This window comes from Procambarus clarkii, chromosome 58, assembly GCF_040958095.1.
Source record: "Procambarus clarkii isolate CNS0578487 chromosome 58, FALCON_Pclarkii_2.0, whole genome shotgun sequence".
Classification (NCBI taxonomy): Eukaryota; Metazoa; Arthropoda; class Malacostraca; order Decapoda; family Cambaridae; genus Procambarus; species Procambarus clarkii.
The window spans coordinates 22,037,534-22,062,996 of NC_091207.1; the positions used below are offsets into that span (position 1 = coordinate 22,037,534).

A 25,463-nucleotide genomic window follows, 5' to 3' on the forward strand; every position below is an offset into this window, starting at 1 on the left:
TTAGCAGATGGCATTCAATATGAATAAATGCCTCGTCATGGAATGTGGATTAGGAGAAAATAGGCCACACACAACCTACAAATTATGTGAAGAGCCTTTAAAGCACTTCGATAAAGAAATCTAGGGGTGGTCTAGGACAGAAAACTGTCACCTGACGATTATGTAAAAGACATTGAGGGAGGAGCCTATGCTATGCCGTCTAATTTCAGAATCACCATTAAATACATGGATGGTGAAATATTAAAGAAATTGAACACAAATTTTGTGAGAGCAAAATTAGAATATGCAGCAGTTGTATGGTACTGTAACACTGTAAAAGTGTTTGGGTTAGTTTATTTAAAATATATATAGAGTACACGAGTCACAGACAAGGATCTGAGAGGCGCCAGTTGTCTGCCTGAGATCTCACACCTCTAACCGTTAATGACCCCAAGTGACCTGAGGTCAGATCATGATAATTTCACCTTGCTTCCGCTAAGCGTATAATTGGAGCCGGGTAGCCTTCAAACATGCCGACGTTTAAGGAGTGGCTTGGTAGTGCCGGAGGCTATCTACTTGTGGGCGGAGTTAGCTACTAGGTTCCCCAATATAAACTCGGAGAGCTATCCAGCATGGAGCATTAACAGACAGAACGGGAGTCAGCAGAAGCAGAGAAGACAGCCCTACCAGGGAGGCTGTCGGCCGGCAGGGCGGGAGTCTCTGTCAACTACAGACCCCCCCCCCCTCTCTATCCAGCTATAGGCAGAGACACTTGGTGAGTTGAGCATTAAGGTGACTTGGTCGTGTTTACATATGTTGTGTGATGATCAGGGGCAGTCAAGTTGTAGGGTTCTCGAATTCTTGGATGATGACTCTCTTTAACATTTGAATTGGATTGCTTATATTATGATACTTCATGTGAAATATAATTATGAATTTATTATTTAAATTGTGTTTAACTTTGTTCCCTAGAGATTTTGAGTTGAGGTGAGAAAGCCTCTGTGGTTACTGGTTTCATGATATTAACGAGTACATGTTTGGAGTTGATACATGGTACAGAGGGAACATACTAATAATGAACTCATGATAACATCTTTTGAGAATTTTGTGATACAGGCAAGTTCCATTCCTTGTCTTGTATGTAATGATCATGAATGGATGGTGGCAGCATTTCGTCTTCTACTATCTACTCTTCTACTTATACTATCTACCCTTCTACTTCTACCTATCTACACCTCTCCCTCCACCCTTCTCTAAACTCTCACTTTCAACTAATGACCCTCCTTGCCCCTCCCACCTCTCTGCCTCTCACCCCAAACCCTCACTAATTACTTCACTATTCATTTCTTTCCTTTCGTTTTCTCTTATACGTTTGTGGCAATGATTTTGTATTCTAGAGTTCTCTCTAGAGTTTCGGGTAACTGATCAAGTGACGGCGCCTTGTAGTCTTAGAACCTAGGTAGTCAAATACCTAGGTTACAAGGTGTTGAACCAGAGAGGTTGCCTTAGGAACTCTGGAGGGTGCTCTAGAATAGTTAGCTAACTGGGGACGGGATAACGGACAGAGAGAGCTGTTTCCCCCGGCCTCGTTAGTTAACTGGGGGGTGGAATAATGGACAAGATAGAGCTATTTCCCCCACCCCCCCGTTACAATGTTGGCAGCGGTGTTGAACAATGTTGTAGGTAGTTGGTGTTCTTTTAACATTGTTCAGTCCCACGTGTCTTTTGCCGCTCAGGCGCTATCAGGGAGATCTTGACAGGTGTTTTATATTCGCGATTTAGCGAGCTGTTTTCAGGTTAGGAGATTGTGATTCTCTGGTGTTGTGTTTAGTGATTTTGTGAGTTTTGTGAAGTTCAGGGAATGTTCACCAGAACTTGCGTGTGTAGTGATTTATGTTAGTAATAAGATTTGGCGATTTGGGAACTTAGCGGTGTTGGTAGTGCAGGTCAGCTGAGTGTGACAGGTGACCTCGCATGTCCCACGGGGACACCCAGCCACCGCTGGTCTCCAGGTCAGTGGGGGAGTGGCAGGTGTAGTTTTTAAGTGGTGGTTCTGCTCAGATTATTGCGATCGACTGTTTTACTCCATTTGAACGCAATAACCCGAGGTGTACTGGTCTTGTACAGCATACTAGGGGGAGACTTAGTATGTCAGTAGACTTCACGTTGGGGACGCTCGACGTTAGATAGTCTGGTCACAGGGGTGGCAACAGTTTGGAGTTGTTGACCGGCGGAGATGCTAGGGAAACACTCTGGGTCACGTAGGTGGCTGTAGGTTAAGGGTGGGAGTAATGGATATTTATGTACTTAAGAGTAGGAACGGTACAGTTAAGTTAGGCTAGCGTTTTGTCTATTAGTGTTGATTTTTTTTTTGTGTGACAAGTTAAAAGTAGTGACGACCTTATTCTCTCTTCTCTAACTTTCCTGTTACTGTCTTATGTTCCACCAAGTCAATATCAGTCAGAGTTAATTGGATTATTTTAAAAAATTTAAGTGTAGTTGTTGCCAGGAGGAGAGCTTATAATTGGACTGTGTGAACCCTATACAAACTACAGGGTCACACAACAAGATGGAACACGGGTATTGTCGCCTTTATGTTCATCCACAGGTGGGAGCCAGAAGAGAGGAGAGACGCACATACAAAAGAGGGAGACGACTGCTGTGTACCATACTCACGGGCGTTTATCACCACCACCACGACCAGCCCACTACCTGGAGGTCATGGCTCCACCACCACCACCACCCCAGGGGACCCCAAGATGCAGCCCTCTCGGTCGGTCAACATTGGTCTACCCAGTGGACCCCAGGACGGACGGACCCCAGTGGACCCCAAGACTTACGGACCCCCAGTGGACCCCAGGTCGTTCTGCAGACGACCCCAGACGACCCAGTAAAAATGGAAGAGGAGCAACAACGACTCCAGTCTGTCCCACCAACATCGGTCTACCCAGGATGGACCCCAGGACGGACGGACCCCAATGGACCCCAGGTCGCTTGTCAAAGACCCATGGGAGGAGGAAGAGAGAAGAAAGAAGAGAGAAGAAAGAAGAGAGAAGAAAGAAGAAAGAAGAAAGAAGAAAGAAGAAAGAAGAAGAAGAAGATAAGACAAGCTGAGTGAGACACGATGCCTCGTGTTCCTTGCTGGTGTCAGCATCATTGCATGGAGCGTAATTGCAAGACAGGATCGTTTGCCTTAACTGGCCGCCCCTCCTACAAGCATGTTGCTCTGTTGAGTGATTCTTCCTGTGTCATGCGGACTTGATGTGGCTGTCAGAAGTAGCTCTCTGAAGGAGGCGTGCTGGAGCAACAGGGAGGAAGAAGAGTAGGATGGGATTTCTACTGTTGGCAACTATATGAAGGTCTCGAAACTTGTAGTCCCTATAGCTGTGAAGAACCCCAATATACGTCTCTCATGGTGACTGACGTAGGGCCAATTACAGATCAGCTGGGACAACCGAATTCCACGGTCCTGTGCGCAGTTCAAGTAGTAACGGCTTTCGGGTTGACCAAGGGTTGTTGTGCGTTAACGACGGAGAAGCGACGGAGGCAGTTGTGTTGAAGAAATGTGGTACAGGATTATCTACAAGACCAAGCAGTGACGTCGCCCAGCCAGAGACAATGGACGTCTGTCTACATATTTCATTTTTTAGAGTAGGATGATGTATATTTGTTTAGCTAGGATGTATTCTTTTCGTTAATAAGGTTGTCGCACACAGCTAGCTTGCTTTAGCAGTGTTGCAAAAACTTTATTTTCGGGGAGAAGGGGAGATGTAACACTGTAAAAGTGTTTGGGTTAGTTTATTTAAAATATATATAGAGTACACGAGTCACAGACAAGGATCTGAGAGGCGCCAGTTGTCTGCCTGAGATCTCACACCTCTAACCGTTAATGACCCCAAGTGACCTGAGGTCAGATCATGATAATTTCACCTTGCTTCCGCTAAGCGTATAATTGGAGCCGGGTAGCCTTCAAACATGCCGACGTTTAAGGAGTGGCTTGGTAGTGCCGGAGGCTATCTACTTGTGGGCGGAGTTAGCTACTAGGTTCCCCAATATAAACTCGGAGAGCTATCCAGCATGGAGCATTAACAGACAGAACGGGAGTCAGCAGAAGCAGAGAAGACAGCCCTACCAGGGAGGCTGTCGGCCGGCAGGGCGGGAGTCTCTGTCAACTACAGACCCCCCCCCCCTCTCTATCCAGCTATAGGCAGAGACACTTGGTGAGTTGAGCATTAAGGTGACTTGGTCGTGTTTACATATGTTGTGTGATGATCAGGGGCAGTCAAGTTGTAGGGTTCTCGAATTCTTGGATGATGACTCTCTTTAACATTTGAATTGGATTGCTTATATTATGATACTTCATGTGAAATATAATTATGAATTTATTATTTAAATTGTGTTTAACTTTGTTCCCTAGAGATTTTGAGTTGAGGTGAGAAAGCCTCTGTGGTTACTGGTTTCATGATATTAACGAGTACATGTTTGGAGTTGATACATGGTACAGAGGGAACATACTAATAATGAACTCATGATAACATCTTTTGAGAATTTTGTGATACAGGCAAGTTCCATTCCTTGTCTTGTATGTAATGATCATGAATGGATGGTGGCAGCATTTCGTCTTCTACTATCTACTCTTCTACTTATACTATCTACCCTTCTACTTCTACCTATCTACACCTCTCCCTCCACCCTTCTCTAAACTCTCACTTTCAACTAATGACCCTCCTTGCCCCTCCCACCTCTCTGCCTCTCACCCCAAACCCTCACTAATTACTTCACTATTCATTTCTTTCCTTTCGTTTTCTCTTATACGTTTGTGGCAATGATTTTGTATTCTAGAGTTCTCTCTAGAGTTTCGGGTAACTGATCAAGTGACGGCGCCTTGTAGTCTTAGAACCTAGGTAGTCAAATACCTAGGTTACAAGGTGTTGAACCAGAGAGGTTGCCTTAGGAACTCTGGAGGGTGCTCTAGAATAGTTAGCTAACTGGGGACGGGATAACGGACAGAGAGAGCTGTTTCCCCCGGCCTCGTTAGTTAACTGGGGGGTGGAATAATGGACAAGATAGAGCTATTTCCCCCACCCCCCCGTTACAGTACCCACCATACCGTATGGTCGAGGACCAGGCCGCGGGGACGATATGCCCCGAAATCATCTCAAGATAACCTCAAGATATACCCATCTCTCAAGAATCACATCAATAAACTAAGGAAACAAAAGTGCCAAAAAAATTAGCAAGTTCCCTTTTGCAGACAGTTGGAATGAGTTAAGTGGGAAGGTGGTGGATGCCAAAACTGTCAGTACAGTAGCTTCAAAGTGTTATATGACAAAGAATACAGTACTGGGAAAACAGGACACTACAAGAATAACACTGATTCTGTAACTACACTTAAGCTTGCACTGGTGTGTTGCAATTGCCTTGAGTGCTTTGAGACAATACCAGTAATTTAGGTGCTTTACAGTCTATACGTGCAATATATGTTCTCTGTATTGCCTCAATTTCAGAAATCTCTCCTGCTTTGAAAGAGAGAAAACTGAGCATTACTCAATGTGGAAAAACACAAGTAATTTTAAGAGTAGAAGAATTTTAGTGGAATCCCTGGATTTGTATCTCAGGGTTGGTCTTAGGGGAATAGTATAATTTTCTATGGTTTGGCAATATTAGGAGTTAAGCTCAGGGAGTTACTGTGGGGGGGGGGGCCTTCCAGAAATTGTATCAATACACTCCAGAAACACATCCACAGCAGTACTTCTAATATATAATGCAGTATTATATTCACTACTAACCTCTAGGATGTAGCAGCCATCTTCAGGATTAAAGGTGACCAAGGCATCTTTTCTCCAATTATTTTCTTTGTTATATTTTATATAGTCCTTATTTTGCTTTGGGTGAGCAAACTTGAAAAAATATTTGAATAGTGTGCCAACTTTCTGGAAAAAGACAGGCAACACTTATGCTTCATAATACAGTACAAATAAATACTGTATACACTTTAAACAAATAATTAATATTTTATTCCATGAAATCAATTGCACATTATAATACTGTACACGTATTCATAAATTGAGGAAATAAACCATTTGACCATTTATGTTGTGGAAAATATCCACCAAAGTGCATAGCATGCTTTAGTTATAGCAGACCTATAAGGATCTTATACTGAACAAAGAGCTATATGGTTTATGAGAGAGTACAGTACATGGACCAGGCCTAGCCATTTTTAGACCCAAACCTAGCCTTCCAGGAACAGAGGGATTGATGGATCAGCAGATAACCACCATTTTATGATGCCTTATACAAGAAGGCATCTGAAGGCATCAGTGAAGACCTAGTCTTCACTCTGAATGACTCTGACATAAGGGAAATCGGCTTCGAGGCCACAGTAGAAATGAGTGATCACAGTGTACTGACATTTGAGTATCTCGTCGAAGAAGGGTTAATGAACTCAAGGAAGGGAACTGAAAACAAAAGGCTGGCAATCTGAAAGGGAAACTATGAGGAGATAAGAAAATTCCTAACAAATATAACATGGGAAACAGAGCTCTGGGAAAAGACGGCCCAAGACATGATGGACTACATCACGCAGAATTGTTAAGAGGCAACAGACAAGTTTGTGTCGGTTCAAAAGGTAAAAAAACAAAATGCAGATGAGAAACCCATGGTTTAACCACCGTGCTGCGCCGAGTTTATTGTGAAATTTCCCCTGTGCGAATGAAATAAAGGGGGGGATTCAAGCATTCAAGCTACGTGATATTTATCCAGTTTAATACCCGTGGACCTTTGTATGGTGGTATAAACTAAATACTAAAGTGTATTATATACAGACACATCATTTATATAAGGAACCAAGAATGAGACAATTCACACACTTTACATTTCATATCTAGGCATACCTAGTACACATATGCCTAACTAATCTCTCCACCACCTTGTGAAACAACGGTTCAAATTCCACGGCACTAAAAACAGACAATACAAGATGAAATTGAATGCCCTATCCTGACAGGGGACAGAGGGGCCTGACAGCCGAGTGGACAGCGCTTCGGATTTGTACTCCTGAGGTTCCGGGCTTGATATCCGGTGTAGGCGGCAACAAATGGGCAAAGTTTCTTTCACCCTGATACCCCCTCTTCACCTAGCTGTAAATAGGTACCTGGGAGTTAGACAGCTGCTACAGGCTTCTTCCTGGGGGTGGTGTAACAAAAAGGAGGCCTGGTCGAAGACCGGGCCGTGGGGACGCTAAACCCCGAAATCATCTCAAGATAACCTCAAAAAGATCCTACATGACAACTGCTGCCTGATATGTTACACCCACGATCCCCGCGAGAGAAGCTCGACAAACACCGAGGTCTTGCCCAGTTAACAATTGTTTGCATAGTTAAGATCAGTGATGCAAAGGTGAACCCTGTAGTTGTCTGTTTTGATTTGCTCTATTTTTCTGGTTGTCTTTACTCTTGGTTTTGTGGTGGTCGTAAATCCCCAGACTTCCCTTCCCTCTACAGTACTGAGAGGGGGTCTGAGTCTCTTACTGGTCTCTGGTAGGTGCTTGTAAGATGATAGAGCCTATGTAGTACTGGGGGTTTGACAGGTATACCAATATATAGCGAGGTAGTATGGGGTAGTACCGAGGGAGCCCTCCCAGAAAAAAATGGGGCCATGTTCCCAAATATGACTAGGCTGTATATTACAGGGACACCCTAATTAAAAACAATGTGAGGGTAATTTACCTTCATTTAGATAAATTACCCTCACAGGGTTTTAAATAAGAGTATGTCTGTAATGTATACCTTCATAATTTCTGGGAAAGTAACCCCATTTTTAACATACATTATTCAGTTTATAAAAGGTGATTTTCAGAAATATAACTGCCACATTATATAAAGGTTCACTGTGGATTATATTCATGAACAAATGCAACTTTAAAGCTTTGTTGTCTTCAAAAGGCCACAAATGCTGGCAACAAATATCTCAGTAAGCTAATATTGCTAAGCCTCAAAAAAAGCATCAGCCTCACACAGTAGAAGCTACTTACAACATGCCATTGCAGTACACACTGTGATCGAAGCAGCTGAGTAGGGTCGGCACTTAGAGGTTTTTCTCCTACTAAGCGAGAAGAGAACGGAGAATACATAAAATACAAAGATTGAACAACTGCTGCTCTTAGGCCTTTTGTGTAATTCATGTTCCAGTGTGTCAGATGTGCTGGGAGATCAGAAACCCACTTATAGTGCCTGCAGGAAAAAGATACAATGCTTAACTGTTATACTCTGCTTCACAAATTATAGTACTGTACAGTTACAGTACAGGTAATTAGAAATTATATATTTATTTTTTCGAAAGCCACCTCGGTAGTTTTCTACTGAGGGGGCTAGTCCCAATGATCATTGCCAGGCTTTTGAGACCTAACCGAGCCTACTGGGAGTCGGGACTAGAATCAGGCTCTCTATGGAGAGAGAAGAGCTTGAGGATCATTTTCACCCAAAACAGAGGAAGCCAACCAGGAAGCTACTGCTTGAAAATAATGAACAGTTAGGAAAAGAAGATTAATGATAGTAGTTGTGGATAAACAAATGTTGCCTTAATGTGTCTGTCAAATAGCAGTCCAGGTCACCCAGGATTCCAGCCTACTACCTATATAATCACTTGCCTAGTACAGGTACTATGAAGGTTGAACTGGGACTGAGTTTTGTTGTGTTGGTTGTTTCTGGAATAGTTCTCCTTTGTGATGCCACTGCTTTATTAATATTCACATCATAGATGCATTTTGTAACACCACCCACACTGCATATTCCCTGGCTAATATTTCACACAGGGTTCATGCCAGGATGCTCTTCTCTGGTAGCTGGCTTGCATCTCCTTTGCTCTACCAGAGATATATTCTCTGAAGTATTCAGGTCCCTCCTTTATGAGTGGCTCCTTTTTTTCATATTTGAACAATAGGTTATTTTTGTTTTGCATAACCTTTCTGGTGAGGTTTTCCTTGCTTTTGGGTTGTCTTTGATCCTCCAAGCTCCTGCAAGTCCTGATTCTGGACCTGGCTTTCTGTAGGAAATGTGGGTCTCAGAGGCTTGGTGAAATTAGGAGTATAGAACATAAAAGTAAAGAAAACCAGAGAAGGTCTATTAACCCAGGCGAGGCAAGTATTCTGCATATCTAACTTACACTTGAAACAATCCACCTATCTCATGCCTATTATATTATAGGCATGATATATCATGCCCTGTAATTCTTTTTTAAATTACAACCATATTTCCAAATTAGTATTTATCTAGGTCTTCTAAATCTAAACTTATCCAGATTTGTTTTCTATTTTCTGGGAGGAGCTCCTGGGTGGCTCCCTGAAATTATCTTGCCGAGATAGCTGCTCTCTGTCTATGGTTGGGGGGAGGAAGAGGGAGGCCAAGAGGGAGGGTTTTTGAATCACCAAAATACGTCTGACTCGGGTCTGTGGAAGGCTAAACAGGTTTCCTGCAACTAAAGTGACCCAGTGGTGGGGAGCCACCTCATCAATTTAGCTTCAGGGAGCCACTTGGGCTCTACCAGAAAGAGAAGCTTCATTATATTCAATGCTGGTTTTATGTAGATATATTTAGCACCCTATTAACATCTTCCCTCTAATACCCTTTCATCTATTTGTATACTTCAATCACGTCACCCATTACTCTTTGCCTTTCTAGAGAAGGTAAATAAAGTCTTCTTAATGTCTCTTCAACATGGATGGTATTAGTGTCTAGGTAGTAGTACCTAGTAGTTTAGCTTTGTCATACTTCTCTGTACATGTTCCAGTAAACATATACTGGATCTATTCTAGAGTACAGGTGCTGAAAACTGAACTGTATAATCTAGACTGGACCTAACAAGAGCAAGGAAAAGCTTAAGAATGACATTACATGCCTTATTAACAATGATTCTGTATATGAATTCCAGTATCCAATTTGCCTTACTTTGAACATTTATACACTGTACATTCATTCTCCTGGCTTACACAGTTCTTAAGACTTGTCTTCACCAACACAAACTCCAGGGAGGTAATGAGGGAACTTCCCAGAAATATGCAGATACAGCAAGATAAAATACCTTCTATATAGAGTAAACCAGAATATAGCGGTTGTGGTGATATAGTAGGTGGCCTGGCAGATGGCAGCAAACCTTCCCACATCCTCTGGGGCAATATGTTCACTGCAATTAAAATAAAGAGAAGGTAACAATGATAACTGTTGGTGCAAATTAATGTATTTTTGCTCATTACTTTACATTACTTTATTAACTACCTGTAGTACATGGTAGTTCAACCTTTTTCACTTAGTCAGCCACTGCAGCACTTTTATGTAGAGGGTTGCAAATTTTATACAGTATTTATAGTGATGCAAAGGCTCTAATCAGGGCCTGCATGTACAGAAACAAAAAAATTACCTTTTTAAAGGCTCTGAATTTATACAAAAATAATGCTAGTCACATTTTTGCCTACTAATGAGTTGTCTGGGATTGACACTTTTCTTTTACCAGTCTCAACATATCAATTCCTATGTTGGAAGATGTAAGTCAAAGGCATGCATCCATTGTTCCATTTCCCCATTTGATTTCTGGTCTTAGATTTTACTTGCTTCACAGTAGAAAGTGTAAATTCACATATACTGTATATGTACTACTGAACACCGAGTGCTGCTTTAGTGTAAAATCTTTCGGCGTGGGATATCTATCTTTGCAGATCAACTTCCAGAAACTCACCCAATTTTCACTTTTCTTTGCAAGCAACACTGGGTCACACTGCAGATCACACAGCTCAAGCTGAAGTTCTAGCAACTGAGTCTCTGCATCAACTTCTATGGGGTTGTTAAAAGGCTACTGGGTTTCTTTTCTTTTAAGTCTTTTCTTTTAAATTTTGACAAAACATGGAAAGTCTGACTAGATATTACCTGCTGTGAGTTCATAACGAGAAGCAAATTTTGCAAGATCATTCTTTCTTAAACACACACTGTTTAGAAGGGCCTACCAAAAATGGACAAATATAGTACAGTATCCTAAAATCCAGATTGCTCTCAAATCCAAAACAGGTCTGGAATGATATACAGTACTGTACTGTAGTCTGGATTTATAGGTATCACTGTACCTACAAAAAATAATCTTACCTTATGATAAACCAAATGTCTAATGGATAGTTTGCACCTTCATCACTATCTGACTTGTTCGTTTTTCTCTCTCCTCCTCTACTCTGCTCTGAAACAGTAAACAGATGGGCTTCTTGAGATACAGGCATCAAACAACTGCTGCATACAGCGGATTCTCACTTGCATGAACTATGGTATATGGGGCAAGACCAATTCATTACATGAGGGATCTCATTCCACTTGTCAGACCCCAAGGTTGTCCCCCTCCCACAAGGTAAAAAAATCTTACTGGACCTACACCCAGTAAGATTGGGATTGGACCCAGTAAGACTGAGATTGGACCTACATCGACTTACAGTGGATGTAGGTCCAATCACCAACTGGACCTACATCCACTGTAACACATTCACATTTGTAAGTCACAAAAGGTATTGTGACTTACCTCACCAGGAAGGTAGTGTAGTGAAATAATATTATAATAACCCTTTAGCATATTTAGTTTTTTCTTTCTTCAATTCTCTCTAGAAAAAAAATTCAAACAAATTATTTATTATGTATTTATCATTTTGAACAAGGCATATGATAGATCAATCATCTGCAAGTAATTCCCTATCAAAGTCCTAACTATGTGATAATTATTGGTGGGCACAAATGTTACATTATGGCCAGGATTTAAAATTTTGTTATCAGTCCTGAGATAAATAGAGACCAGCTTTGAATGTAATGAAATGCCAATTTCTGGGTAAGCCCCGTTACTGAAAAACTGGTGATGGAGCAGCCCACTGAATTTACTGCTCTGATACAGTGCCAAACTACTAGGTACCATCAGTTGCAGAGTTCTTATTGGCCTACCGGGGACCATAAGCCAGAACCTGGCCTCCTCAGAGAGACAGAGGGAGCGGTGGCACTATGAAAACCTTTTATATAAAGTTATTCATGTCTACCGTCACCAGGGGAATGCACTTAGAAAGTAAGCAAAACAAAAACTACTGCTTAGTTAGAAATGAGACCACAGCCTCAAAACCGCCAAAAGAACTCCCCCAATAATGTAAACAAACGCTCGAAAATTCGTGACACTAGCAGGAGCTAGTTCGCCCCACCTCTCCACCTTGTTTGGGGAGAGGAAGGAGGCAGACAGGGTCAGCCAGCTGCTCCACCACCAGTTTTCATACCAACATAGATGGTGCTGGTTTTTCCATTTTCAGATCGCTCTCGCTCCAGTCTCCTGTCTTAGCCAAGTGGTGCTTACTTTTGAGGCTATTCTTGTACACATTTGTGCAGCATGAGCCAGGAGATTTTGTGTACTTAGAGATGCATGTGCACAGGGTTCTCTTTCCCTGTGTGCTCCTTAAGTGCTGCCCTTTCTCAGTCAGGGTTGTCTTTCCTGGTCTGTTCGGGGTACACTTCCTTAGGGGGGTCTCTTTGCTTGTGGTGGCCCTAGGGGTCACGCAGAAGATACACACAAGGGCCTCCCAAACCTCTGCAGGATAAGTTCGAGAGGTGGAAAACCTCCACAAAGACGAAGCCTCAGAAACCAAAAACCCAAAAACGAACCCGGGGAGGAGTCGAACCCATATCAAACTAGTACAGGGAAGGGGGGATACAAAAACCCCAAACCCTGCAACATCAAACCCCCGCCCCGAAGGCACCAAGGCCCAGGCAGGATCGAACGGGGCCCAAGCGCCCCAGGCCGACTCCTCCCCAGCCCCGGAAGACTCAAAACCAGGCTCCAAAGCAGAGCCGTCCTCCACACCCTCAAAGTCCAAGAGAAAAACATCAAAGAAGAGGGTCTGCTGGTAAGATCCAGAAGCCTCGGCGGGAGGATCAGGCTCAAAGGCCTCTTTCCCTGCATCGAAAGGGGCAGCCCCCGGAGCTGGCACCCGAGTCTTATCCCCAACTATATCCCGCCCAGACTCCAAAACCCTCAGACGTTTGGGAGCCAACAGCAGGGGGGGTGGGAGGAGCAGGGCGAACAACACCAACAGGGGGCAAGGACTCAGGGGCATGGATTGAACCAAGGTTGAAGTGACCAATGCCCCAAAGTCTGGGTTCCTAAAACCAAAACAGGACATCCTTGGGGCATTTGAGCGGGCAACCAACCTAGAGCGTTGCAACAAATGAAAGTTAGGATGCAACGTGACAACCGCTTGACCCCTAATATCTCCCGAAAAAGGATGGGTAAATTGGATAACGAGCATGGAATAAGTCTTGCATGATTCCAGGTCGAAGGTGTCGTTGACCCAACAAGCAGCATGACGAGAGGCAAAACAGACGATCGTCACCCTGAGACAAGGGCAACGGACAACCCTCAATTCACACCACTCAAGATTAGACTCTTAAGACACATCCATGGACACCTGAGCCCCAACGGGGGTTTCCAGGGCCCACAGGGGAAGGTGTCCCTACGAGAAGCCCAGGCACTGGTACTACAAAGCCGGTTGAACCCCATCTATATACAGTACCGGGCAAACTGACCCCTGTGAAGGGAGCAACCTCGGGGGGCTGAGCAGAGGACTATCAAACAGAACCTAGGCATACTTAATGGGAAGCCAGGCAGGCCTCCACCAGACAGAAAGAACTAAAAAGAATGAAAAGACACCCCGAAAGTGCACCACAACAACAGGAGGCCATAGAGAGGGACGGCTGCTGCTAGTATGTGAGGTGCACCCCAACCAGCAACAAACACTCCGTACCCAGGGGCCAAACGAAAGCACCAAGACCACTGTTGACCCCAAGGATGAGGCCGATGTCAAGCGACAGCAACCCATACGAGAGTGAGAACCTGAAAGCCTCACTGAAGATAACCCTAAGACCCAAGGGATGTACTTACAGGGCGCCTAGGGAAGGTAACCCAAAGTGCTTGCAGTCCGATGTACTGGTACCCCTGGCCAACATCCCAATACACGGCAGGTACAACTACAAGTGGCAAAATCCTGACAGGAAATGGCAGCCAGAGTAGACGTCAGCCCCAGCCGGCTTGTCGTCGAACTGGCTGTCTAGCAGCCGGCTCTGAGGGGCGGGGACCTTCCCCCTCCCTCTTCCTGGGGTTGGGAGGGGAGGAGGCGGCTGGAACAAGATGCGTATCTAGTTGATGACGATTTGCTTGTTACTGTGTTTTTCTTGGGGGTAGTTCTTGGGCTCTGTTTGGTCTTGGGGTGCACTTTTCTACCAGTTGGGGTCTGTTTTGGGGTGCCTACCTTTCTGGGTGCCTAATCCTGGTCAATGGCAGATATGAATATACTCTCAGAGTGGAGTTTCCATAGGCCATTGCTCCCTTCGCCTCTCTGAGGAAACCAGGTTCTGGCTCGTGGTTCCTGGTAGGCATAAGAACTCCATATGATTAAAGCCCCAGACTAATATAGCTAATATCAGTCCGATAGCTCCAGGGAGCTGACAGGGATCCCCTCAGAAAACATTTGGAGCCTTGGGAATGCTATTGAGAATGTTTAAAACTAAATTCTATGGTTTGTTTTCATTTTGGGTTGGCAAGGTTTTCTCTCACTCGCTTACATACACCAGTTTTCTCCCCATACTCTAAATATATCTTTTCATTCTCTATGTAAATTCAAGCACTCATAGACTGATTAAGATTTATGCTAAAATACTACAAATACATACCTCCTTTTTGTCCTGGAAAATTGTCTTCAGTCAGATCAGAAAGAAGCTCGTCGTCATCTTTTTCATCCCATGTTTTGTCCTCTTCCTTTACTTGCAGCAGTTTTACTGTTGCAACATAAGACAGGTCACTCATATATTCCAAAATAGCACAGTCAAAAGTTTAGCCAGCTGAAGCAACTTCTACTATATTCCAAAATAAGAATTGACTTCTTAAACATTAAATCATATAATAGATAAACTTCTAAAACAAAGAATTTGTAGCTTCCTGGATCTTTTTTAAATCAAATTTTTTTAACTACACTAAATAACTATCATAGTAAACAAATTCAAAATTATTTTTGGCCACAGTGAGTCAGCGGCACTACTACTAATGGATAAAAATCCACACTTGTGTATGTGTGAAATTTATGTAAGGAATTTACACCAAGTCTTTCGTACTCTCCTGAGTGTTTTATCAAGGTCTGAGTGTGTGATTAGCATGAGACTTACATCTCAACGTCTAATCTGATTAAACGTTGAGAAGTCTCATCCTAATCACATGCTCAGACCTTGATAAAACACTCAGGAGAGTGTGAAAGACTTGGTGTAAATTCCTTACATAAATTTCACACATACACAAGTGTGGCTTTTTATCCTATGTTATTATGTCTGTGAGAAGACACTACCATTACTACTTCTAATACTATACACATGTTCAGTTTTATGAGAACTATGCAAACATAAAACTTGTTCTAGTGCTTCTTTATGGGGAAGCAACTTCATAGGTGCAAATAATTCATCATGAAAGCATTTGAGTAATGTATGAATTTAGATACTTCACATTGTAAAGAAACATGCAAGTTGAGAATACAGGAGCTGTTTTATCATCCTTGCCCCAAGGATCCAATGGGTCCTGGAATTTCAACTAGAAATTAATATTATTCCTGGAAGAGATCTCTCAGTAGCTTGTTGAGCTTAGCTCTCAAACTGCAAAGCCTTAACTAACTACACCAGACCTATTCTTACCTACCACAAACCCGAACTGGAATCTAGCTTGCTCTACAAGGCAAAGAGAGCCTAGAGATGCTGCAGGAGTAATACCTTAATTGTGATGTACTCTACTATCATTAGATTGCAGCCCAGGTCACCCACAGTCTCTGCTATTCTTCCTGCTACACTAGACTCTGCTTTCAGCTAAGCTGCATTGGTTTTCCTTAAAATTATAGTTTCACCATAGGCCATTGCTTTCTTTTAATTTCTGCTTTACAATTATATAATACTACCAGCATTGTGTGTTTCCTAGCACTCCATTTCACTCTAACTGTAACCAGGTTTATCATCCCTTTCACTTCTATGAGTTGATTACTTTAAAGTCGCCTCGCTTTCAAGAAACACACAAGATTTTCTTCCCTGTGGCACCTGTTGATGTGGAGAGTGCATCTTAAGACTGTGTGCTTGTACATGTTAAAAACATCGCCTATTGCAGTCTCCGTGGCGTAGTGGTAAAACGCTCGCCCGGTGTTCAGCAAGCACTTTGTCCTGGGTTCGTATCCTGGCCGGGGAGGATTTACTGGGCGCAAATCCTTAACTATAGCCTCTGTTTAACTAAACAGTAAAATGGGTACTTGGTTGTAAAAACGATTCTTCGCAGGGATTGTATTCCAGGGAACATAGGATTAAGGACTTGCCTGAAATGCTATGCATACTAGTGGCTGTACAAGAATGTAAGAACTCTTGTATATATCAATAAAATATTGTGCTTAGCCTGCTCCTGGTGTACATCAGGGGCCTTGCACAATAGCAAAGGGCACATTTTGGTAACAAATATTTTTATAATATGTGGCTGCTTATGCCTTCCCTCAATGAGTGATATAGGACAGGAATGGGTGTGTGCTTTACCAAGATACTTGTCCTGCACTCAGCATACCTGCCTGTCCGTGTTGGTGTGGGCAGCTGATGTTCCTTGTTCCTGCGGGGTATTATTGTGGCATCATTATCCGATTCTGTGCCTAACTTTGCACGTTTCTGTACTTAAGAGCATGCTTTAGCATTTTTAGACCACAATAGCCATTCGTATCGCTTCTACTATTTGGCATGTTTGGTTCACGGGTCATTTCTCTTGTAAGTGTATGCTGTTTCACCAAGCTGTATTTTGGTTTTGGCTCAGCCCCATTCTTGGGTTGCAGCCTTTTTGCTGGACAGGGTTCTGTAGAACATGTCCAAGGTAATTGGAGTATCTTGTCTTAGACACATGCGCCAAGTATTAAAATATATAACTGCAGAATTCACATCTTCCACTGTACCACCTACCTTTCAGAAAGTACAGAATAACAAGAGCAGGTGCAATACTAAACATAAAAGAGAACTTCACTGGAACCGGCAATGAGATATTAAAGATGGGTTGTTCACAATCTTTATTATACAATATCATAGCTCAGAATTATGGTAAGAATGTTAAAGACCTCCATTATGTGATATAGGCAGCACATGAAGCACAAGCTCTTATAATGGATGATTTTAACCATGAAACAATAGTGAGAAAATCTATCATCACAAATGGAAAAAGAACAATTTCTTGATGTAATTCAGAACTACTTTCTCATACAGCATGTGACAGCCTACACAAGATAATAGGATTAGCTAGATCTAATGCCTTCATCAGAAGAGGGGCCCCATGATCAATCACATTCAGGTAGCAAAGGAAAGGTTCGTCCCTTCATATGAGATGGGGTACAGTTCTAGAAAGCCACATAAAGGCCCAGGACAATGACTACTTTAACTATCTTTGAAGAGACTTGTAATCAATGGTAAACAAGGCAGCCAAAACTGTGAATGAATACTTTACATCAATGTTCACACTAAAAAGATTAGACAACATCCCAACACCCACACAAATATTTTAAGCAGGATAAAAAGACAGTTAAGGGATATCCCCATTATTATAGTTGCAAATAATCAGGAAAAACATAGACAAATTAAAGGAATGTAAAACTCCAAGTACAGGTGATATTCAATCTAAAATCATAAAGGAACTGGCCAACAAACTGTCTGCTACTGAAACTCCACTTTAGAAAAGATCTAGAGCAAGGAAAGTTTTTCAAGACTGAAAATGCCTGTATGCAAATGTCAACCCCATCTTTATGCTACACAACAAATGAACATAACCCATTCAAACTGTCTTGATACACTTATTCAGCTAAAACCATCTAGAGAATCTACCATGAAATGCTGCTTACATTTAATAATTTACATGCAAGAGCTCAAAGACAAACCTTCATTCATAAGTGTGTTGATCGATGCCTTCTTTGGGCGGAATCTCGTCTGAATTTCATTGTTGGCAAAATCGTTGACTGTTATATCTGCAACATGCAAGTAGTTGATCACACAAGGCTTATTATTAGTCCCATATTCAAATGCCTACACAATGTCAAACATAAAACATGACAACCAACAAATAAAACACACACAAGCAGGACTAACAGGAGGAATACGGAACACCTGTACATTCAGGCAAGGCCTACTTGTTTAAGCTATACGATCTTCCAGCTCATCACTTTCTTTCCAAAAATGATTACGGATATTCTTCACATAGTTTTTAACACAATAAAGCAATGCAAAAGATGTACAGTGACCACAACACTGCAGATGGAAAATCAGGATTTACAGGTTAGTACGAGAATTCAACCAACTATGAACCACTTATTTTGATGAAAGGGAGTAGTAGAACAACAGAAGTACACTTACATCACATCAGGCTTGGAAATGTGCAAGGGAAATAGGCTTAAAGGTTCCAGAAGATGAGAGGAAATGTCAACACTATGGAGAAATGCCTGACAGACCACTGGGACATTATCTAACACAGTGTACAGTTACAAACCTAATAAGATTTCAACTTAAATTCAACAGAGCAGAAGTTGTTAATATACTTAAGACTATATTGACCAGACCACACACTAGAAATTGAAGGGATGACGACGTTTCGGTCCGTCCTGGACCATTCTCAAGTCGATTGTGATCAGGATAATACAGGATAAATACAGGATAATTGTGATCATTCTCACAATCGACTTGAGAATGGTCCAGGACGGACCGAAACGTCGTCGTCCCTTCAATTTCTAGTGTGTGATCTGGTCAACATACTTCAGCCACGTTATTGTGACTCATCGCCTGCTTAAGACTATATTTTACTCCATGTTAAGCACATGGGGGCAAAATCTCACTAAAGTGACCATACGAGTCATAAATACTCATACTCCGCCTAAGTAAAACAGAACCAAGCAACACTTATTGGGTCAACCAGAGGCTTAAGAGCCATGCAGGAATTAAAAATAAATAAAAAAAATAAAAATAAATAAAATAAATCTGTTCCAATTTTATCATCATCTCAAAAGACTTACCTGAGCTCCTGCTATACAAGAGCACCCTACAGGGGACTAACTCCTGCTATACAAGAGCACCTTACAGAAGCAAAGCTCCTGCTATATAAGAGCACTCTACAGGGGACTAACTCCTGCTATACAAGAGCACCTTACAGAAGCAAAGCTCCTGCTATATAAGAGCACCCTACAGGGGACTAGCTCCTGGTATATAAGAGCACCCTACAGGGGACTAGCTCCTGGTATATAAGAGCACCCTACAGAAGCGAAGCTCTTGCTATATAAGAGCACCCTACAGGGGACTAGCTCCTGCTATACAAGAGCACCCTACAGGGGACTAACTCCTGCTATACAAGAGCACCCTACAGGGGACTAGCTCCTGCTATACAAGAGCACCCTACAGGGGACTAGCTCCTGCTATACAAGAGCACCCTACAGGGGACTAACTCCTGCTATACAAGAGCACCCTACAGGGGACTAGCTCCTGCTATACAAGAGCACCCTACAGGGGACTAGCTCCTGCTATACAAGAGCACCCTACAGGGGACTAACTCCTGCTATACAAGAGCACCCTACAGAAGCAAAGCTCCTGCTATACAAGAGCACCCTACAAGGGACTAGCTCCTCCTATACAAGAGCACCCTACAGAAGCGAAGCTCTTGCTATATAAGAGCAGCCTACAGTCGACTAGCTCTTGCTATAAGAGCATCCAACAATGGTCTAGCTATTGGCATATAAGAGCACCCTACAGGGGACTAGCTCTTGCTACAAGAACATCCAACAATGGTCTAGCTATTGGTATATAAGAGCATCCTACAGGAGATGAGCTTACCTATCAGTAACTTTGGGGGAGCGAGATATAGTTCTTTATAGCCCCACCTTCCAGCTGTTTATACTTTTGCGTAAATTCTCTCTCTCAACATGAACATTTTCATCATATTTCTTTTTAAAGTTCTGGATGGAATAGACTTCATCAAGCTTCTCTTTTAGTGCATTCATCTTGCTGACCACGCATACAGGGAACTAAACGTTCCTTACATCTCTTCGAATGAATTGCATGTCCAGCTTCCAACGATGTCCCCTTGTCCTACCTCTTTTAAACTTAAATAGGCTTCTTTTATCCACCTTATGTAGTTCCCCCTCAAGATTTTTTATGTAATCATATCCCCTCAAGATCATGTATGTCATTATCATAACACTTCTATTTCTTCTCTTCTCCAAGGTTGTGAGGGTGAGTTCTCTTAACCTGCCCTCATATCAAGGGCCTCTCAATTCTGATACTAATCTAGTTGCAAACTCTGAACTTTCTCATGTTTCTGTCTCTGGGGATGCCCACAATGGCTGTATGAAGCTATCTTGCTTAGATTGCACTATACTAAAAGTAACATCAATTGCTTAAGTTTTGTTTGGCCTGCTGGAGACCAGAGCCAGAACCTTGCCCCCTCAAGCAGGAGCAGTGAGCAAATGACAATTTGTCACCCCATCGGAAAACAACTCCAGTAAGCCTTACAGAGAACTGGAGGATTCACAAAAACTAAAGCCTCAAAACCACCAAACAATTCCATAGATGCTTAACACAGAGCAACGGGATATGTTCAAACTAGTTTGAAACTCTTTAAAGCCAATAACCATCACCAGGTGGCCCAGTGCTACCCAATGAATTGGACTGAAAAAGGGGAAAAATAAAAAAGCATGACAATAGTTATATGTTGGATGGAACAGCAGAAATTGCAACATATCAGCAGAAGTCATTTTAACTAAATAAACAGACTACAATTTTTGTTTATACATGTTTTTGAACAAGTTTATACCTGGAAGATATCAGCAGTTATACAAGTTTGTCAATAATTTTTTTTTTGTGATATATACAAGAGTTGCTACATTCTTGTACAGCCACTAGTACGCGTAGCGTTTCAGGCAGGTCCCTGGAATACGATCCCCTGCCGCGAAGAATCGTTTTTTCATCCAAGTACACATTTTACTTTTGCGTTAAACAGAGGCTACAGTTAAGGAATTGCGCCCAGTAAATCCTCCCCGGCCAGGATACGAACCCATGACATAGCGCTCGCGGAACACCAGGCGAGAGTCTTACCACTACACCATGGAGACTGTTTTGTATGACAGTTTTGTATGAAAATAGCAAGACATACGTTTACATTTAGAAGGTAAGGTAGGTTACATGGTGTTGATTAGTTAGTAATTAGTATTTCTCTTACACTGATTGAGAGGGGTACAGTCTTTGACATGATTGGGGAGGTTAGTCCACATTCTGGGTACCTTGATTCGCAGAGCATTTCTAGATTGGTTATGTTGTACTCTTGGAATATCAAATAGATACTTGTTTCTAGTGTGGTGCCCACTAATGGTTTCCAAAATGAACCAAAATGGTTTCTGGAACAGAAAAGTAAGAGCTATGAGGAGAGGCTAGAGGTGTTAAGTATGCCAAGGCTAGAAGATAGAAGAAATAAAAGAGGTGATGTGATCACTGCATACAAAATAGAAATAGGAATCAATGAAATTGATAAAGAAGAATTCATGTAACCTGGAACTTCAAGAACTAGAGGTCAATGATTTAAGCTAAGGAAACAAAGCTGCAAAAAACATTAGCAAGATCACTTTTGTAAACAGTGGTAGATAGTTGGAACAATTTAAGTGAGGTGGTGGTGGCTGCCAAAACCAGTATTTTCAAAGAATGTAACAACTCTTGTATATAAATAAATAAAAATAAAAAAGTGTCATATGGCAAAAGAGTACAGTACTAAGAAAATGGGACACAATGAGCATAGCTCTCATCTTGTACAACACACAGGCAATTACATCTAGGTAATTACCAGAGAAGACATGGTCAGTGCAGAAGCTATGCTACACGAGTGTCTGGGAAAGTGTCACCCAAACACTCGTCTAGACAAAGGCAGCTTGTAATGAAGAGTAGACCTAGTTCATGTAAGAAGTGTGGCAAATAAGCACTTACTCATGAAGCAAATACTAAAAAAATGTAGGAATGATAAACAAACAAATGGCCCATCACAGGGCAATCAATGTCCAAAGAATGGCCTGCACTTCTTCGAGAAATGATCAGTCTCCGTGGTGTAGTGTTAAGACACTCGCCTGGCATTCTGCGAGCGCTATGTCATGGGTTCGTATCCTGGCTGGCGAGGATTTACTGGGCGCAAATCCTTAACTGTAGCCTCTATTTAACTCAACAGTAAAATGGGTACGGTACTTGGTTGTAAAAACGATTCTTTGTGGGGGTCGTATTCCAGTATCTAAAAAAAAAAAAAAAAAAAAAAAAGGCGGGACCCGCAATGCTGAGGCAACTCAGGAGGGAAAACCAAAATGTTCTACATCACCAATGGGACTGACAGAGGTGGCTGGTAGTGATGAGCTACAGGACGCTACCTGTTGGCGGCCATTTGCATTAAGAGTTCTAGCTAGTTTCGCGTGAAGCATTTGTTCTGTATGAATCATCTATAGAGTCGATTGGCTGTTTCAGTGCTTTGTGTTGTGAACCAGTTGTTTTTTTATTGCTTTGCTTACTTCCTGGATACTATCTCTGTGAAGGTGATCATAACAATCCCTAGCTCTCTGTGCCTCTGTGAGGAGGATGCAAAGTTCTGGCTCTGGTGCCTGGTAGCCAAACAGGCCTCCTACGACTAATTTGACTCTGTAGTGGGAGGGTACCTCAGCAAAATTGCTTCAGGGGCGGCGGCAAGGATTCCCACAAAATTATACACAATATAGATTAACCAATTTTACACACACATGCATTACCACACAACTAAACATGAGGAACATGTGCAATAAAGTATCCATGTCACAGAAATGTGCCATGGATACTAGGCCCATATGCATACAGAACCAGGCAGAGGCAAATTAGTGAGAATATTTTTCCACTATGGGTTTACATACCGCTACATATTGTAGGATAATTATTGTTTCTCTCTGTCTTCTTCTTCTTCTTCAACTGCCTTGGTTTCCTTGACATAGTTATTCAAGCATTAGACTATAGTTCTGCATGTGATACTGGCCTTAAACTCATTCTGAAATTTGAAAAATTTGACTAATCAAAAATCAAGCATAGAATGTAATGAAATGCCCTTTTCTGAGAGGGCTTCCTCTATCTTCTTATGCTATCCACCTGGAGTCCTCTAAACCCAGGTTTAGATGATAGGCTCTATTGTTTGTTGCATACCAGTACCAAAACCTGGTCCCCTCAATAGTGGCAAAAGATGTCTGGGGAGTATTAGGCCAATACAGTGACTAATGGGGGAAAAAGAAAAAAAGAAAGGAAGAATGCAACAAAGCAGCGTCTTGGATAATATTTGCAACCCGGATTCAAACTATATACACACTTGTTGTCCAGAACAACTGCCAGCTCCACACCATTGCCACCAGATGGCAGCCTAACAACCCAGAGGTTTGAGGCAGCTACCTCATTCATCCACCTGGTGTGTCCCATGGCCCAGGACTCTGGTTCTTCCTGGCTCTGCAGGCACCGGGTTTTCAGCACTCGGCTAAGTTTTGTCCATCCCAAGGAAACTGTCTTGTGTGGGGGACCTGTGCTTTTGTTTGTTAGCTTCACATGCCTGTTTCTAGAGAGGCCAAAAAACCAGTGTTGAATGTAATGAAACACCATTTTCTGGGCGAGACCCAGAGGTTCCCCGGAGCTATCCAGGCTGATGTGTATACTGGTATTATTAGACTTTGGCATCAGTCAGTGTGAATGGAGTTCTAGGCCTACCGGGGACCACAAGCCAGAACCTGGCCCCCTCAGAGAGGCACGAGGAGCAATGGCCTATAAAAGTGCACATATGATTTGAAGCATTCTATGTGCCATTGACTGGGCCAGGCACCCAGAAAGGTAAGTGCCTCAAAACAAACCCCTATTCTGGTTAAAACTACTACTGAAAACTAACGAGTGGACAGAACTCCCCAATAGAAAACGAACATGATGTCACACGTGCCGTCCCGCTTGTCTACGCAGCTCCCCCCCTTCCCGGGAGGGGGAAGGGGGGAAGGGGGGGAGCCCCAGATCCCTTGCACTGTCTGCACCGCTCCCCCCCCCCCTTCCCAGGAGGGGGAAGGGGGAGCCCCACATCCCTCGCACCGGCTATCCACACCCCAGTTCGAGGCTGGATATCAAAACACGCGAAAAAACCACCGACCGGGGGAAGGGAGGGTTGTTGGGGAGCCTCCAGGTCTCGCCCAGAAATTGATGTTTCATTACATTCAATGCTGGTTTTCTTGGGGGAACCCCTTTGGTTCCCGGAGCTACATCACAAAAGATGAAAAAAGAAGGACTTATCCGGGAGGTGAAAGGCACTCATTCCTTAACTCAAAGTCGAGACAACAGGCTGCAACCGCCGACCCAAAGCGACACAGGACCAACTAGGCCCAGGAACATTTACGAGGTAGCGTGCAGCCTTGTAAATGGCCCTGTTTGACCGCCAAAAACCCTGTGCCCGAATGTCAGCCCAAGACACGTTACCGAAGATGGCAGCAAGCGCAGCTAACTTACGAACATCAGGGGCACGGGGATAGACCACAGGCTGGCTAGACCATATAACCCTGTGGATGACCTTGTAGCGGGTAAACCTTAGACTCGCTCCATTATCTCATTGTCTTAATGGCATAACTAATTAGCACTAACTACACAAGCTACAATCCTATCCCTATTTACAGGTAACAGTTCTTCCATCCACCTCTCCTAGTGGAGGAAGCTGAGGTGTAGTCACCGAATATAACCAAGCGAATTGCGAATAGTCAACAGTACAATTTCTAGTCAAGAATGTAGCACTCGGCATAGGCAGTTCTAATCGTCTCAAGACGCTACAGCTTCGACACAGAACAGGCAGCAGACTAGGACCGCATCGAGCTACAACGCTCTCCCACATAAAGCTCCGCGACTCCGGCCACATTCAGCTCTCTGCTCTGCTCCAATCTCAGTCTCAATGTCTACGACACTGCTGTATCCAGGACTACTAAATAAATATGAAACTCACTAAACACTTTATCTAATCTACCAAACAATGTAACATAAACGTTCATTACAACCTGAGATACCCGAACCCTGGAACAGGGAAGAAGGGAAACTGGATCAACCCAAAGCGCGTTCCTGGTCACAGAGGCCGTGGCACGCAAATAACGGTGCAGAGCCACAACTGGACATAACACACAATGCACCCCCGGCCTGACCAACGAAGCATCAACAACCCAAGACTCCCTCCGGAACACAGTGGTCTCATTCTTCGCCAGAAAAGAAGGAGACGGCTGCAAATAAACAAACCTTGACCAAGAGAGCAGAAACCCCTGCGCCGGAGGAGCGCATGAAGCTCCCCGACCTGACCCCCATAGGCCAATACCAACAAGAAAAGAGCTTTGGAAAAACAATCCTGAACCA

General features: G+C 43.0%; 1 protein-coding gene across 14 annotated transcripts in view; it reads right to left on the bottom strand.

The window, feature by feature from the left end:
• fsd (transmembrane protein fates-shifted) overlaps nucleotides 1-25,463 on the bottom strand; it is a 37,478-nt gene that overhangs the window by 8,230 nt on the left and 3,785 nt on the right. For 12 of the 14 annotated variants that reach the window (XR_011223201.1, XM_045757957.2, XM_069306671.1 and 9 more), the window contains exons 2-8: nucleotides 22,973-23,103; nucleotides 17,960-18,046; nucleotides 14,709-14,813; nucleotides 11,112-11,199; nucleotides 10,060-10,161; nucleotides 8,015-8,213; nucleotides 5,769-5,912 (exon numbers count right to left, since the gene is read on the bottom strand). Coding sequence is in view for 13 of the 14 variants with exons in the window: in XM_045757957.2 (XP_045613913.2) it covers nucleotides 5,769-5,912; nucleotides 8,015-8,213; nucleotides 10,060-10,161; nucleotides 11,112-11,199; nucleotides 14,709-14,813; nucleotides 17,960-18,046; nucleotides 22,973-23,048 (801 nt within the window). In the remaining variant the exon portion in view is untranslated. The remainder of the gene's footprint in view (nucleotides 1-5,768; nucleotides 5,913-8,014; nucleotides 8,214-10,059; nucleotides 10,162-11,111; nucleotides 11,200-14,708; nucleotides 14,814-17,959; nucleotides 18,047-22,972; nucleotides 23,104-25,463) is intronic. The other 2 variants (XM_069306672.1, XM_069306673.1) reach the window with 2 other exon arrangements.